Source organism: Barbus barbus (assembly GCF_936440315.1).
Source record: "Barbus barbus genome assembly, chromosome: 32".
NCBI lineage: Eukaryota > Metazoa > Chordata > Actinopteri > Cypriniformes > Cyprinidae > Barbus > Barbus barbus.
Genome location: NC_136760.1, coordinates 19,069,486 through 19,085,331, shown reverse-complemented (window position 1 = coordinate 19,085,331; position 15,846 = coordinate 19,069,486). Strand labels below are relative to the sequence as shown.

The window sequence follows — 15,846 nt, the reverse complement described above, 5'->3', positions numbered from 1 at the left end:
CATTACCACTCAAACCATACCAGAACATCAGGGAGTAAGCGTACGCCTGCCTCTATATAAGGCTCAAAATAAATAGGTCACACCGTCCTAAATAAGTAATGTCAAAGGGTGAAGTAATTGTAATTTTGTAGTGGTGCTCAAATACTGAGAACTATCCGAGTGCTGTGGACTGACTGTCATATGAGTCACCTAAATCTGAAATTGCAACCAACTTTTCTTTCCAATCAAGGAAGAGATGTCATTAAAAAGGGGAGAGGCACTGATATTTTTGCTTGAAGATGAGGTCACATGAATGTAAAAAAGTAATGATGTGCACAGATAAATAATTTACAACAAATAGTGCAACATTTTAATTATATGATGAGTCACTTTTTATAAGTAATACTTTGTTTTTAGAAAAACTATTTAAATGTAGTCAACATATAGGCCTAGCCTAAAATGTCAATTTAAATCTAATTTATTTCACTAAAGAAACATTTTAGTTGACAAGAAAGTGCAACAATGAAATAAAAGAAAAAGGATTTGAAAGCACAATGACTGATCACATAAACATTAAGAACTTTAAAAAGTAAAACATTGCAACCATGTCACACATGAAAATGCATATTTTCGGGATTAAACAACTGGTATGGGGGGGGGGGAAAGGCTTTCTGAAGTGAATCAATGCATTTGTGTAAGAGAAATATTCCATATTTACAACTTTATAAACTGTAATCTTCCGCTGACTGTCGTACTCATATTAATCAGAGAGTGGTTTTTTAGCAGATGACGTTGGGCGGAGGCGTAGCGCAAGCTCCAGTGAGAAGTGACAAATGCAGAAGCACAGAGATAGCAAAACAAAACACCAGTCATGAATTAGAAGTACAAAACTAAAATTTGACAAGAAAAATTTCGATATAAGCCGAGAGGAGGCTGGTTTTCCTTTGCTTGAAACAAAACTTGGTTCTCAAGAGACTAGTATATTCTCAATGGATCTTATGCTACATCTACATCCTGCGTCATCTGCTGAAACGCACACGCTCGTGAACGCTACATTTAATAGAAACTAGAGATTACAGTTTATAAAGTTTTAAATATGGATATTTTTCTTACACGAATGCATCGATTCGCTTCAGAAGGCCTTTATTAACCCCGCCAAAATCTCAACCACTATTCACTGCCATCGTAAAGCTTGAAAGAGCCCAGACATTTTTTTATATAACTCCGATTGCATTCGTCTGAAAGAAGAAAGTCGTATACACCTAGAATGGCTTGAGGGTAATTAAATCATGGGGTCATTTTCATTTTTGGGTGAACTATCCCTTTATTTAAGTTAACAATGCACTTCAGTTTTCAGGTTAACTTCCTTGTTCCACAACAGTATGTTTTAATTAGAATCGTTAAATTATCAGCACAATGCACAAATTACATCCTCTTTATCGTTACAATCAAAATACTTTCGTGAACAAGATTAACCCTTCCAAAGTTTTAGTACAAAATGCAGGCTGATCAAACCCAGCATCAGCTGACGCAAAAACGACCTGATCTGAATCTGTCAGGCCTGTAATCTAAGAGTGTTGAAATCCACCAGCAGATGGAAGTGAGGAGTAGTGTCCCTGCAGTTCTGGGAGCGCAAAGGTGCTCATCTAGTATCGTTTTAACAACACCCGATGGGTTACTCGGTGAACACAACACTGCTTAAATCCCATTTAGCTGTGTGAATTCATTGTTTAGCTTGAATGCATTTCGCTGTTTGTCTTCCACTTTAACGAATAACCTTTGCTCTTTAATTCTTCTCCTTTTCTTCTTGATTTGAATTCTTACACGTTCCTAAGTAGACTTAAGGCCTCTTCAATTAAACATAGAGGGTTTTTTTCTGTTTCGAGAAGTCTACTAGTCACAACCTCGAGAAACCTTGTTGGCAACTAAGTATTGCAGCAAATGTTCAGTATAAAACATTGAAAAGTTTCCGAGCGTGTAAAGGTGGTAACCTCTCACAGCTGTTTAGTTGGGAGGCTAAAACCTCCATACAGGTTGAGTAAGGACATGCTGGCAGTTCTTTATCATCTGTTGGTTCCTACAGTTCCGAGATGATGTCAGAGTCCTTGACAACAGAATGCGTGAACAGGGATCAGCTGCAGAACGGGGAGGACTGATGAATAAACAATCGTCCAGGCCCTGCAGCTCTGAAGACTGTCAGCAAGAGCTGAGACGCAGGAACGATAAGCACATGCCCGACTCAAGGCGAAGGTAATGCCTTTTCTTCCTGCCGAATTCAGGGATGATTTTGACAAAGCGCACTGGCCTTCACACAACACTGCGAGTGGACGGAATGAGAAATAGATCTAGTTAGGGAAGCACTCAGGCAACTTTGGGCATTATGCATTGCATTTTCGCTCACTACTTTGAAGCCTCTAAAAAGAGAGCAAGAGAACAGGACCACAGCATCAGGTGATAAAATACATTTATTGAAAATTGTGACATGTTAAAAAAAAACTGGCTTTGGGTCAGGTCAGAGCACAAATCACATGTACTGACCAAAAAATGTCTGCAGTTTTTCAGTTGCTATGAATGACAGGTGGGTCGTGTGGGTAAAGATAAAGCACAACACATGGTAAATCAGGCAGCTAGAAATTTAATTTCCTGCAAGTATTCAAGAGAGGGCTTAATAGTATCCATGTGCTACACATCTGAAGAAAGCATGGGTTGGCTGGTGAAGGGCAATTCGAGTTAAAAATATATTTTTATACATATATATATATATATTTTTTTTATTGGATGGTGAAACACTCTGGGGTCAATAGCCAATAATAATTTCATGCAAATTTATATCTTGTGTAGTTGTAAATGCAACATGATCCCTGAGCTCACAAAGACACCCAACACAAACCACATAAAGAATCTTCCAAATGTTTCACATTACTCTTCTTTTGGCATTCTGATTAAATAATGGCACATATTATTAAGAACAAAATTAGACAAATACGATCACATGGTAGTCAAAAAATTATATTACCCCTTAAAAATAAAAATAGATACATGTAGCTATTGGCAGATTTCATGTGTGATCATGTGTTCATCTCCATTTAAATAAGGAATAAAATAGAATATGCACTCCAAATCATATATTAAGTTTAAAAAAGACAGTTGAATCTGTGCCAATTTATATATTGTAAATCGGGTGTGCTGATTCAAAACAATTAAATGAAGAATAAATAGAATTTAATAAATAAATCACATATTAATTACAATGAAAGAAATAATGTTATGTAAATTTGATCCATTTCTCGAATCAAAATTCTGGTCGTTTGCTCTCATGTTTCATTGAAATTGCTATGTAATTTAGTGTTCAGATTCCATTTTATTCTTGATTTACTTGTTTTGAATCAACATGCCTGATAATTATTTACAATATGAGTTGGCAGAGACATTTTTTTCCCTTTTTGTCTTCATTTACTCACTGCTCGTTTGACAGATGAGCTTCCATTATGTTAAATCAGACAATTTTTGTGAGCAAGGTGAGTTGGCATAGTGATATAAACTGTTAATGAGAATCCTTTCTTCTAATGTAGAAAGTGATTTTTTGTAGAATTATTATTTTTTTTGCCTCGGAATAAATAAACATGAGTGTTTCCAATAAGCAATGACATTTTCTTGTCAATCACATGAATATATGTAGCTATATGTTGCTCGTTAGGCATGTAAATGATTGCTTTCTACATGCTTTAATGCATTAGTGCAACGTAAGACTTTTGATCAATGCAAAACTTATACGTTCTGTAAGGCCATTGACTTGAACTGAGCTGCGCCTCATTGCCAGGAACTAAATACTGTATGTGCATACATCACATGTGCAGTTCAAAATGCATTCTGGCTGGGCACCTCTCTTCATGATTTGTCACCATGGAAACACAGGGAGCCTATTTGTTTGCTGTTTTTATGTCTGTAGATGAAAAAATGACAGCTTCGTTGTGACAACCACACACCATTATCCACATAATCACAGACTACTTCGTAGTAGAGTAGATCTCAGTTTTAACAGTTGTATTTTAATTATTATACTGTTTGGCACATATACTGTAACTCACATATATGTTCATTGATAAATCTTAATTTCATTAGTGATAATTCACAGTTTTCCTTAAAAGTAAAAATCTAATTAAGTGCTGGTGTTTTCACACTTGGCGATCCATTTAGCATTTTTTATTAAAAGGCTAAACACAAATGTGGGAGATTTTGGCTCTAAAACAGAGTACTTTTCTTGCACAAATGGAAATCTTGCTATCTATATACACACAAGCATGTTGTCACATGCAAATAGACACAAACACATGCACTCAATACTTTCTCACCTACTAAACGCACACACACTCACACACATCCACAACGACATAATTTCACATTATGTTACCATACCCAAAAACACACGTACAAAAATCAGTTTGATTATAAAAAATCATCCAAATTAAAATGTATGGCATGTGATCTTTGCTGCCATATTAAAATGGCAAGAGGACAAACCGAATGGAGCTGGGATGAGACATGAGATGAAGTCTGAGAAGAGGTAAGCAGTAGTTCAAACCTCTTTAAAGGGGAAGAGGGGCGGGTGAGAGAGGGGAAGTCACAGCAGAGGGACTACACAGTAGCTTAGCTCAAAGAAGAGAGGGCCTTTGGGTAACAGCCCTGGGACTACACAGTAGTTTAGCTCAGGCGAGAGAAACAGGTTAGCACATCATTCACAGGCCTACACAGTTGTCTCATTTTTCCAAGGTCCAGTCCTAATGTTACCTGTGGAATCAGAGGTAAGAACGTAGTCCTCATGCTGACTACTGTTCCGACTCAGCGTCCCTCTCCGGCTGAGGGTGCCTTTCCTGCTGAGCGTGGCCTGGGAGCACGACAGAGTGGCCTTCGGAGGGGTTATTTCCAAATGCAGCATGGTTTCGTCCTCTTTATCGGCTATTTTTGCGCAACTGTACACCAGCGGACCCATGTCAGGATCCTCTGCCTGGCAAGGGCTGACAAATGGGTCAGCTTTATGGCAGCATATGCTTGAGAATGGGTCTGCTTTGGCACAGCACATGTGTCTGTGGCAGGAGAGCTGGCTGTCCAAGTGTGTGCTATGGCAGGAGAGGCTATCGTGAAGGCTGTGTGAAGCCAAACTCTCGAGGTGAGGACTGGGACTGGGGCAGTGCAGCTGGTTGTCTGGGTGGGGACTGTGACAGGAGAGTTGAGTGTCCAAGTGGGACATGTGGCAGGTGAGAGGGTTGTCCAGGTGCACGCTGTGGGGGCTGTCCAGGTGGGAGCTGTGCACGCTGCCGTCCATGCTGGTGGAGGTCATGTGATAAGAATAGTCCCTGAGGCAGGGCCGAGGTCGGTTGAAGGAACGAGTCTTAGACCTGTCCTTCAGGCAGCTTTGCAAGGGAAGGATTGGCCGGGGCAGTTCATCAGGGAGGGACTGCGGGTGAGTCGTGCTCCCGATTAAGGAAGAGGGGCTGTGAAGGGTGGCACAGCAGGTGCTCGTGTGGTTTTGGGTAGAGGGCAGAGTACCCAACTTGCAGTGCGGCAAAGGGGAGTGTAGGTGTGGGGAAAGCAGTGGTTTACCGGGGCAGGACGAGTCGACCTGGCAGTGCATTGGGTTCTGCCCGAGGGATGGCGTATGGCTGTGACTTTGAGTAGGGGGAGCGGTGCTCCCTGCCGGTTCTCCGTTGACCTCCACCTTTGGTTTGTTGGGACAACAGGCCCACCACCGGTACCACACATCGTCACGTTTCGCACAGTGCTGAATCAGCAGAAAAAGCCCCAATGTGACTGAAAACGCTCCGTATAGGCAGCTGAAGATCATGTCTAGAAAATGGCCCTGTGATACGGCTAGCGCTCCGAAAACCCAGGTGGCCAGGAAGAGGAAGAGAGTAAAGGCGGTGGCCCTCAGCTGAGCTTTGAAAGAGTGTTCGTTGGCCAGCATGGAAGCTGTGATGGCTGTGCAGCCTGTGTGATCGCCGTGCTCACCTGGTTCTCCGCTGACAGCGTGGCAATGGCCGATTTCAGCTACGGCTAGACGCTGCTGTTCTTCGGTCATGGCCTTGAGCTCATACTTGCGCTCTGGGTGCCGCTTTAGCTGCACGAACGTCCATAGAAAGTAGATGCACATTACCAAAACCAAGAAGGCGGTGGGTCCGTAAAAGCCCCCAAGACTGGGCTCCCAAGCCATCCAACAGCTGCAACACAGACAGAGACAATTATTAAACTGACAGTGTCAATACCACTCCAGATCTAATTACAGACCTCGTGGTAATTTATAGCATTAATTAAGATACAGTACATCTCCCGGAATCAGTGACATTTTTTATTTTTACTGGCTTACTGAAAACGAAGTAAACATACTACAACTGACATCTAATTGGGCACTACCAGTAAATATGAAACTTACTAAGGAGCGTCATCTCTGCTACCGTAGTTATCCAAGCTAACAGCAGCCGTAACGCCCACTATAATTAGAGGGATCCCACCACTGGCCAGATAAAACCTGACAAGATGAGGGTAAATAAAAAATTATTTTGTCTAGAGATGTGAGATCTTTTCCCAAACAGCAAATACATTGCATACCAATTAAATGAAATAATTACACTACTGTGGAAAGTTTGGGGTCGATTTTTGAAAAAAAGAATGAATAAATATCCTTATTTAGGAATGAAATCAAAAGTGACAGTAAAGACATTTATAATGTTACAAAATATTTCTATTTTAAATAAATGTTGTTCTTCTGAATTTTCTATTCAAATAATCCTGAAAAAAAAATGATAATGGTTTCCACAAAAATATTAAGCAGCACTGCTTAATTGTGCAGAACTGTGTTCAGTATTGATATTGATGACAATGATAAATAATTTCTGAGCAACAAATGAGCATATTGGAATTATTTCCGAAGGATCATGTGACACTGAAGACTAGAGTAACTGCTGCTGAAAAATTAAGCATTGCCATCACAAAACATTTGTAAATATAATAAAATAGAAAACATTTTTAATTGTTATAATATTTCACAATGTTCCTGTTTTACTGTACATTTGATTAATAAATACAGCTTTGGTGAGCATAAAAGACTTTTAAAAAACAAACAAAAAATCTTACTGACCCCAAACCTTTGAATGGTAGTGTATATATGTATCTATCAACTTAACTCTTTGATAAAAAAAAAAAAAAACTCTGTATTGAATAAGAACCACTATTAAATCAGAATTCTCAAACTTTAGTAAATTCATAGTCTTCATGCTGTGTACCTGAAGATGGTGGCTTTAGGGTGTGGTTGGTTTGGAGGATCCCTGTCCTGAGGTATGGGTGGATCCTTGGACACCTCCTTGCAAATATTCCTGGCAGTGAAGAGCAGCCATAGCATACTAGAGAGGGAGGAGTAGTGCAAGATAATGCCAACCTGTCAACAAACAAGACAAAACATTAAACACTGAAAGCTCACTCATAGAAAGCAGACTGGCACAGAAAACTAAAGCAGCAGTGTGTGTGTGTGTGTGTGTGTGTGTGTGTGTGTGTGTGTCTGTTTGAGGAAGGATGCACTGAGGGGAGTTTGAGGTAATCCTCCTCAGACAGCAAGGTCATGCTGTTGTCCTCTTTGCTCCAATGCGCGCATTTGCTTCCAACCAACCGACCCATCCATTCATATAGGATATATATGACGTTTATATGGGCACTGAATGTAAATTATGTACTGTGAATGTCTGTCATGCTTTTTCAAAAACTGCGTGTAAATGTATAAAAAGTGCACATGAAATTATTATTTTTTGTTTATATCTAGGAAAATGTAAATACTCTATAAATAAATGTTAGGACAAACTGTCACATAAATATAATGAGAAACCATATAATTAGAAACCAGACAGGTGTTCTTAATATAAAGTATACACTATAAGTATACAAACTCATACACAGTTGTCTTTTCCAGCTTGACACAGCAGCAATCAACTTAATCTTTTCTAACAGCAAACATTCACACTCATCAAAATACAGTGACCGTAAAAACACTAAAAACCTATTAGCAGTACAAGACTATAACAGATTCAAACTACTACACTCTTAGAAAAAAAGGTTATTTGGGGTTCTATATAGAACCCTAGGGTTCTATACTCAACTCCAAAGAACCCTTTATGCCAAAAAGGTTCTATATAAGGAGAAAGAACCCTTTTTGGCACAAAAGGGTTCTTTGGCTTAAACTATGCTTTATGTATATTTACACATTAGGCTATTTAAAATTCATCAGCTGCTTCTAATCAAAAGAATGATCCCATGATGGGAACCCCTAAAGGGTTCTATATAGAACATTTTTCCTGGTTACAAAGAACCCTAAAGGGTTCTTTTGATTGAACCCTTAAAAAGGGTTCTATATAGAACCTTTTAGGGGTTCCAAATATGTAGCGCCTGATAGAACGTTAAAGTTAAGAGCTGAAAGCATCCATGTTGAATAAAAATATTGATTTCTTTGAATATAAAAATCCTACTGACCCCAAACCTTTCAACGGTAGTGTATCTTGTATTTCAGGGTTTATTATTTATTTTTTGTATTTTTTTACACAGAAAATACCACTGGAATACATATAGTATACCACAAATTCTCAAAACTCACAAAGAACAAAGTGTGCTTTCATTACAGTTGCAAATGTTTCTTTTAACGTTAATCATTACACATATTTTGTGACATAACGAGAACATTTGATTACAAAAGTTCAACCCAATTTTTTAGATTCAGATCTAATTTAGTGCTTTATCTAATGCATCTGTCATGGTATGACTCGTGCTTCCCTCCATCTGATGCCCACCACTTGGCCATGGGCCCATGCCTGCTTGTTTGAGAGGGCACACATACACGATTAGCACAGCTATGGAGACTATTCTTGTGAAATCTGCATCATTTGGCCACAAGCGCTCCTCTGCGTCACACTGTTTGTCCATCTCTGGCTACACACCTGGGGAAGAAATGCATGGCAGTGGTAAAATACCACATTGTCCCATTCAGTTGGCCAAATGCTGGCATATTTCTCTTCATTTGTTCTCTGTCTTCACCTGGCACATGCCTTCATTTGACATCATCCAGCAATGAAACACTACATTTTGTATTGTGCGACTTAATTGCAGTTTCCTTCAAACTTCCTCAGTCAGTCATTTTTACATACAGTTACAGTACTGAACCTGACCTATTTTCCAGAATGTAACTCAGAATTCCATAATTTAATTTAAGCAATTTGTAACAAACAGGACACAGATTTACAATTTGTATTTGAAGAAAGTAGAATTAAAATGAAGAAATACTTCTCCACCATTTTCCTATGCCCCATGATGCTTTGCATGAATTATGGTAGTAACTTCCGTTACACTGTAAACAATCAGCAAAAGGTTCGTTCTATGAATGCAGTAATAAGCATTTTTAAATACTAGGTACAATGACGTGACATTATTCTACACACCCTTCAACCATCGACCATTACAAGGAAATTTAAAAGTGTAAAAAAACTAAACTAATTACTTTCAACATATCATGAATAACTCCAAAAGCTTGATTAATCAACAATATCATACACCTTTTAAATATCACTATAGTTATATGTCTGTTTTGTAAAATGCGTTGCCTTAATCAAAATTGCTCATTAATAATAACGAGTGAGAATATTTCAAAGAAATTTCTGTTCATTTAATAGATAACAAATATTGTATTTACCTGATTAGATGTGAAAAGAGGAGACAATTACATTTTAAAGAATCAGTGTGAAAACAAACCTGAAAAGACATGTGAAGATTTCATGAAAATAAGAAAATAATGAGGAAAATAATGCCGTGGACTGAAAAGCGCTCTTAACAGAGATATACTTGTTATCCCATTGTAATTCTTGTAATACACATTAAAATACCAATAGCAACCTTATGATTTGAAATTATTTGTTTCAGTCATTTTGAGTGGAACATCCCCAAACTGGAAGTGCCTCGCATAATTTAAAATGCAATAGTCTCACTATAAAATAAATTTTAACAAATGTCATTGTGGACAAATATGACAGTATTGCATGCAGTATTTATCTTCACCGCACCGGTGTATATATACTGTGTTTAGGCTGCATCTCAAATTTATGCTCATTATGTCTCCAATCATAAATCTGATGCTTTTAATTCTTAAGCTTCACTGACAGTGAATCAACTGCTGTCATTAACTAAAATATGTTTAATAAGCGTGCAGCTATAAACATAATCAAATTAATCTAACTCACTGGTCCAGGCTGGAAATTGTCTCTGATGAAAGAATAAGTGCTACTCTTTGAAAGGCCATGGCAATCCTAGAACCCCAGTGCATTAGACTCTCAACGCTGGGCAGCCGTGCCAAACAAAGCCCTCTGTGCCTTAGTAAATGGTGACTGTGCCAATTCGGGAGTCAAAGAGGCCATATGCTAGTGACTCTGAGCTGAGAGCCACAGACACAGGGCATGAGTAATGTGGTTCACTCAGGCCAAAGAAACAGGGTAGAGAACTGGGAGACTTACCACTTGACAGATCACAGGGTACTTGATCTGGTTGATGCCTCCTGCAAACACCCCAAACGTCATGGCAGTGTGGAAGAGGAAGTTGAGGAGCATGTGCCATCCTTTCCTGCTGATTCGGATTATGCTGCAGAGACACACACACTCATATCAGATGAAGAAACAGTTGCGCAATGAGTAAATACATCAACAGCTTACTACTAAAGGGAACAAGTAACTGCCTTTGAAGCACAATGCTATGACTAAAGAATCTTTTTCACCCGTCTGCAAAGTGTCTAGAAGTAGGGCGGCTCACTAAATTTGGCATTGCCCCTCTAAGGTTAGAAGTGGCCCCTTCTCCACAGAGCAAGCATTACTCACTGGAAATATCTGTGACAGTCAGGGGTGATGATACTATAAATATTGGCGGTCTGACTCAGGATCACAGCCCTATGGTGGCAGTCTGTCCCAAAAACATTCCCTACTGTGACCTTCCAGTGTTAGAACTGGTGCTACAAATGGCATGTTTTGAGTAGAGGAAAACTGAAAACTATTTTTGACTGAAGCAAACAGTTTAACAATGCAAAAAGGCATCATGGAAAATACAACATTTCACTAGATTTCATTACTCGTTAACACTAAATTTCATTGCTGAAATTCGGCTGCAGAAATTCACTGGACCAAAACAAATGTATTATATTATGCAAAAATCTATAACGCCTATAGGTTGTTATTGACTGATGTTTATTTAACTGTGAATTCATTTCAAACTCATTTCAGCTTAAAATTAGGATTCTTAATTTATCCATTTATACCAACATGAAGTCCTACATGAAGCTTTCGAGTTTATGCAGTCCACACAAAAACACTATTGTCTAGTAACCAAAGTCTTTTTAAGGACAGTCTAATAAGCATCCCAAAAATCCTACCTTTATTATAATTCTTGTTTTTCTCATTCAAATAGATAAAAATTATATTTATCCATCTGTCATATTACACTAATGTTTGGGGTTAGTAAGATTTAAAAAATAAATAAATGACCTATTTCAAATAAATGCTGTTCTGTGAATTTCTTAGAGAATTATGGAATAAAAATGTATGGCAGTTTCCACAGAAATATTAAGCTGCACAACTTCTTTCATCATTTATAAATCTTTCCTGAGCACTAAATTAGCATATTAGAATGATATCTGAAAGATAATGTGACACTGGAGTAATGGCAGCTGAAGATTCAGTTTTGCCATCACAAGAAAAAACGAAATATTTCAAATATATGCAAACAAACAGCAGTTACTTAAACTTGTAATTATATTTCAAAATATTACTGGTTTTACTGTATTTTGGATTAAACAAAAACAGCCTTGTTGAGCATAAATGACTAAAAGTCTTACTGACCCCAAACCTTTAAAAAAAAAAGTAGTATATATGTTATAACAATGGCCAAAATTTCAGTATCAGTACATCCTTAACTCTAATAAACTTTTCACTAACCACAGATCATATTTTCAGATCTATACTGTATTTAATAATTTATGCCACTGGTGCAGCTTAATTGCAATAAAGCACATATATACCTGTGGTGTACAATGTATGTCATTATAGAAATCAGCAAGCAGAGTAGCATCACTGCAGTGCAGGCGTACACCACTGGGTGCAAATAATCCCCTGGATATGGAGGAAAGGACAGCACCCTCTTTAAATCCTGTCAATAAAGTCAGAATAAAAACATGAGAAATAAAAGAACATGTCAAATGATGAAAACACACCAGCCTTTATATTGTATATATGCATTTGCCTAATAGCATCAGTCTGCTAATTTGCTTCTTTATGATTTTATTAATGCATACTGCTAGTCTCCATCTCAGCTTCTAACATTTGTAGTCTCTTACTGGTAAAGTATGTGTGGCAGTACAGATGCACAACATGAGCTGTCGGATTTAAGAAACTGACCATTAAGACAGTTTTATCTGTCTAAATAAAAGAAAAAGGAGGAGTTGGAGGAGGAGACAGGAAGAAAGAGAAACAATACAAGAAGGGAGTGCTGTCCCTGTGAGCCAAAGTCTAAACCCCCATACGCATCAATCTCTTTCAGCATGTCTATTTTATCACCCAGCCCGAAGAGTCCCTTTGTTGTGTGCCTGAAGGGCTCCTTCCCCTCTGGAAAGCAGCACCACAGATGTACATGCATGTCTTTACACTCCAACAGACTGAATACACTCTACGCTCCACATTACAACAGCCAATTTTCCTTAGTCTCCATATTTAAATGTTTGACAAATATGCAGACCTCATTTAACACTTCTTTCAATATCTGGGAGTGCAGCGAGGCTTACAAAAAGTCAGCACAATGCTATTATGCACAAGATTGGCCATTTCAAAATTAAACGACAGCTTACATCAATGCCGATCCTAGACTTCTGGGGGCCCTACGCAAAATTATCGCCGGCGGCGGGGGGAGGGGGGGGGGGAGGGGCAACATCAAACATGGACAAATCAAACATTTGTCCATGTTTCACTCCGTCTCGAATCGCGCTCACAGAAAACGCTCAAGAAACAGTATCTCTTCCAGTATCAGTATCTCTCGGTGTGCTTTCAGCCTTCAACTATGTTTTTTTTTCGTCCCGAGCAAGAGACTGTACGACATGTACAGTCACATGACCCACGTTACATGACTTACCTGATTTTTACGTAGAGAGGGTGATAGCGTACTGCATTAAAAGAAATGATTAATGTTTTCATAACCGCTGGCCAAATTCAAAAACGAAACTAAAATTAAAACATCTTTGAGAGTAAGGGGGCCCCCTGGTGTTTTGGGGGCCCTACGCTGCTTGCGTATTCTGCGTATAGGGAGGATCGGCTCTGGCTTACATATAAACGAAAAAGCAACATACATGTTGAAATTATCATGCAACGAAACGTAAGCGTAACCCTAAAATCCTGGTTATATTATGATTTAGCCTCACAGTGTTTTCTTGCACTTGGGCCCATTATGCCCTGTCTCCCAGAGTGTGTGTCTACTACAATCCAAGGCGAGATTAGCACAATTGCTGTCCATTAATCAGTTTCCCATAAAGCATCACTCAGCGTCACATTATTGATCCTTTGACCTCAGTTCTTCAGCAAAGATACCGTACCTTTAATGCCCTAAGACATCGAACCACTGTTGCACTGAAAGTTAATGCTGATTAATATCAATTCCTTTAATGCCCCAAAGCAGAGGAAGTCATTTCAAACAGTGTGCCCATAAAATGGTTATTAAGGCTTTGGGGTACGCTACAGTCAGTTTGTACTAAATAAAGATCTAATCAGTGTCGCCTCACTACAGGAATTACCTGAATTTCACTCTGTAGTGCATATACAGTAGGCCTACGTAAAAGCAGTGTTTGTCACTCTTATAGGATTTTTATTTGAGATCAGCAGAGCCATCCAAAGCTCTTGAAGGTAAACCAATGACCCACTTGTACGAAATCTCAAAATATCAGGCCAAAATACAATCTTCCATTAGGGTTTGGTAAAAATAAACTCCAGCGGATGTCTGTGGCAATTACACACTAGCATACACATGCACTCCATTGCTCATCCACCCATCCATGGCAGTTTGATGAGATTGTGCCCACTCCTCAAGCTCTGTGACCAACCAACCTTTTCACTGACAATAAACTGTTTTTTCCCAGACAAAAGTTGCTTGAAAACAACAATAAACGATAATATATATATTATCGTTCAAAGTTTGGGGTCTGTCATTGTCAAGTTTTTTTGAAGTTTCTAATGTTTACCAAGTCTTACCAAGTCAAGTATTTGATCAAAACACAGTAAAACACAGGAATATTATGAAATATTATTACAAATTAAAAACCCCTGTTTTTTTGTTTTAAAAAATGTAAATGTCATTACTCCAGTCTTCAGTACCAACTGATTCTTCAGAAATCCTTCATACTGATTTAGAGTTCAAGAAACAATTCTTACTATTATCCGTGTTAAAAACAGTTACATTGCTTATTGTTTTTTTCCAAAATTCTTTTGATGAATGGGAAGATGAATAAATGTAATGCACCTAGCTGAAAGTATTTATTTATTTAAACATGTTTAAACTGTAGTGTATCTATGTACAGTATCCATCTACTGTATGTACCAGTATGTATAACAGAATTTAATTGAATAACATGACTAGAGATGCTAAACTCACTTTTAATTTCCAGCTTGGTCTTATTCAATCAATATATCTATCTGCCTAACACCTACCTAATCATATTCAGGACATAAGCATTGGAACATCCATATATTTACAGATTCATTTAATTGAATCCCATGACTGGACCTGATAACCTCAGGGCCTTACCCAATCAGCCAGCAAGTAGAAAAAAGAATAAAAAGTGAGCTCTAAAGAGATGCCATTTCAGGTCTCAGCCAATGAGCATACAGAGAGGAAGAGGATCATCGCTGGCTCAGTAGGACCTGCTAACATTCTGTGCACTGACCCTCTTTCTTCAAGTACTAACATTCCAGAACAGTTGGGACCACATTTTGGTGCCAGAAATGTAAATGCAATCACAATATCACAGACTTGCAAAAAGAAACCTAAATATACTACGCAAATGCAAGAACTGATAAAACATGACTTCTAAAATCATTCTTAAAATGTGTGCCACTGAGAGACTAATTGTTGGGAGTTTTGAGATGGTGATCATATGAAAACTGACAGACCCAATTCTGAAGCAAATGGAGGCAGTGAAACAATAGGAAAGGACCGGCTGCTGTCACTAAGACACCATGCTTTTTCACTCAGACAGGCTGTGCTTGGATTCAATACGATTAGCGAAATAGCATAGGCCTATGGCCCTTAAATTGATTAGGGTACATCGTACATTCATGGGCAAATGTGATTGACACTTTTCTCGCAGTCGTATGAGCAAAGTGACGTTTAATGAGGCACTGAAATTGATTGATCAATACAGCGCCTTTAAAGCGTTCTATAAAGCTAAAACCATTCAATCTCATAAAACCTATTAATATTATGTTATAAAACTGGCGTGACTTCTCCATATTTAGGTCTTTGATGCATCTTGAGCATTAAGAGTGTTCTTGGCTTCTCCTTCTGTGTGCCTCAGTGAGCATGCTTATCTTGGAGACAAAACTTGGTCAATCAGTTTGCTCCAGTGCACAGACTCATCTCTCAAACAGAATATGACTGCTTGGGTTTGTTGCAGGCGTATATTCATAAACATATAGCAACTATGCACACTCGCATTTACACGCATACATGCACAAATGTTGCAAGCATACATTGTGCAATATATAAGTCACGTGCATGTGTATCCAGAAGGCCTACAGGCTTGCATGCACACATGCTCTCTTT

At 38.4% G+C, this 15,846-nt stretch overlaps 1 protein-coding gene across 1 annotated transcript; it reads right to left on the bottom strand.

Moving 5' to 3' along the window:
* Positions 1–4,723: 4,723 nt before the first annotated feature.
* Positions 4,724–12,186, bottom strand: LOC306851980 (adhesion G protein-coupled receptor A1-like; the record flags this gene model as incomplete). Its single annotated transcript, XM_079388528.1, has 5 exons — positions 12,065–12,186; positions 10,515–10,638; positions 7,257–7,408; positions 6,407–6,502; positions 4,724–6,194 (listed from the first exon to the last, which is right to left on the bottom strand). Exons 1-5 carry the CDS (start codon positions 12,112–12,114, stop codon positions 4,724–4,726), a joined length of 1,893 nt encoding a protein of 630 aa, XP_079244654.1. The 5' UTR covers positions 12,115–12,186.
* Between the last annotated feature and the right edge of the window lie 3,660 nt (positions 12,187–15,846).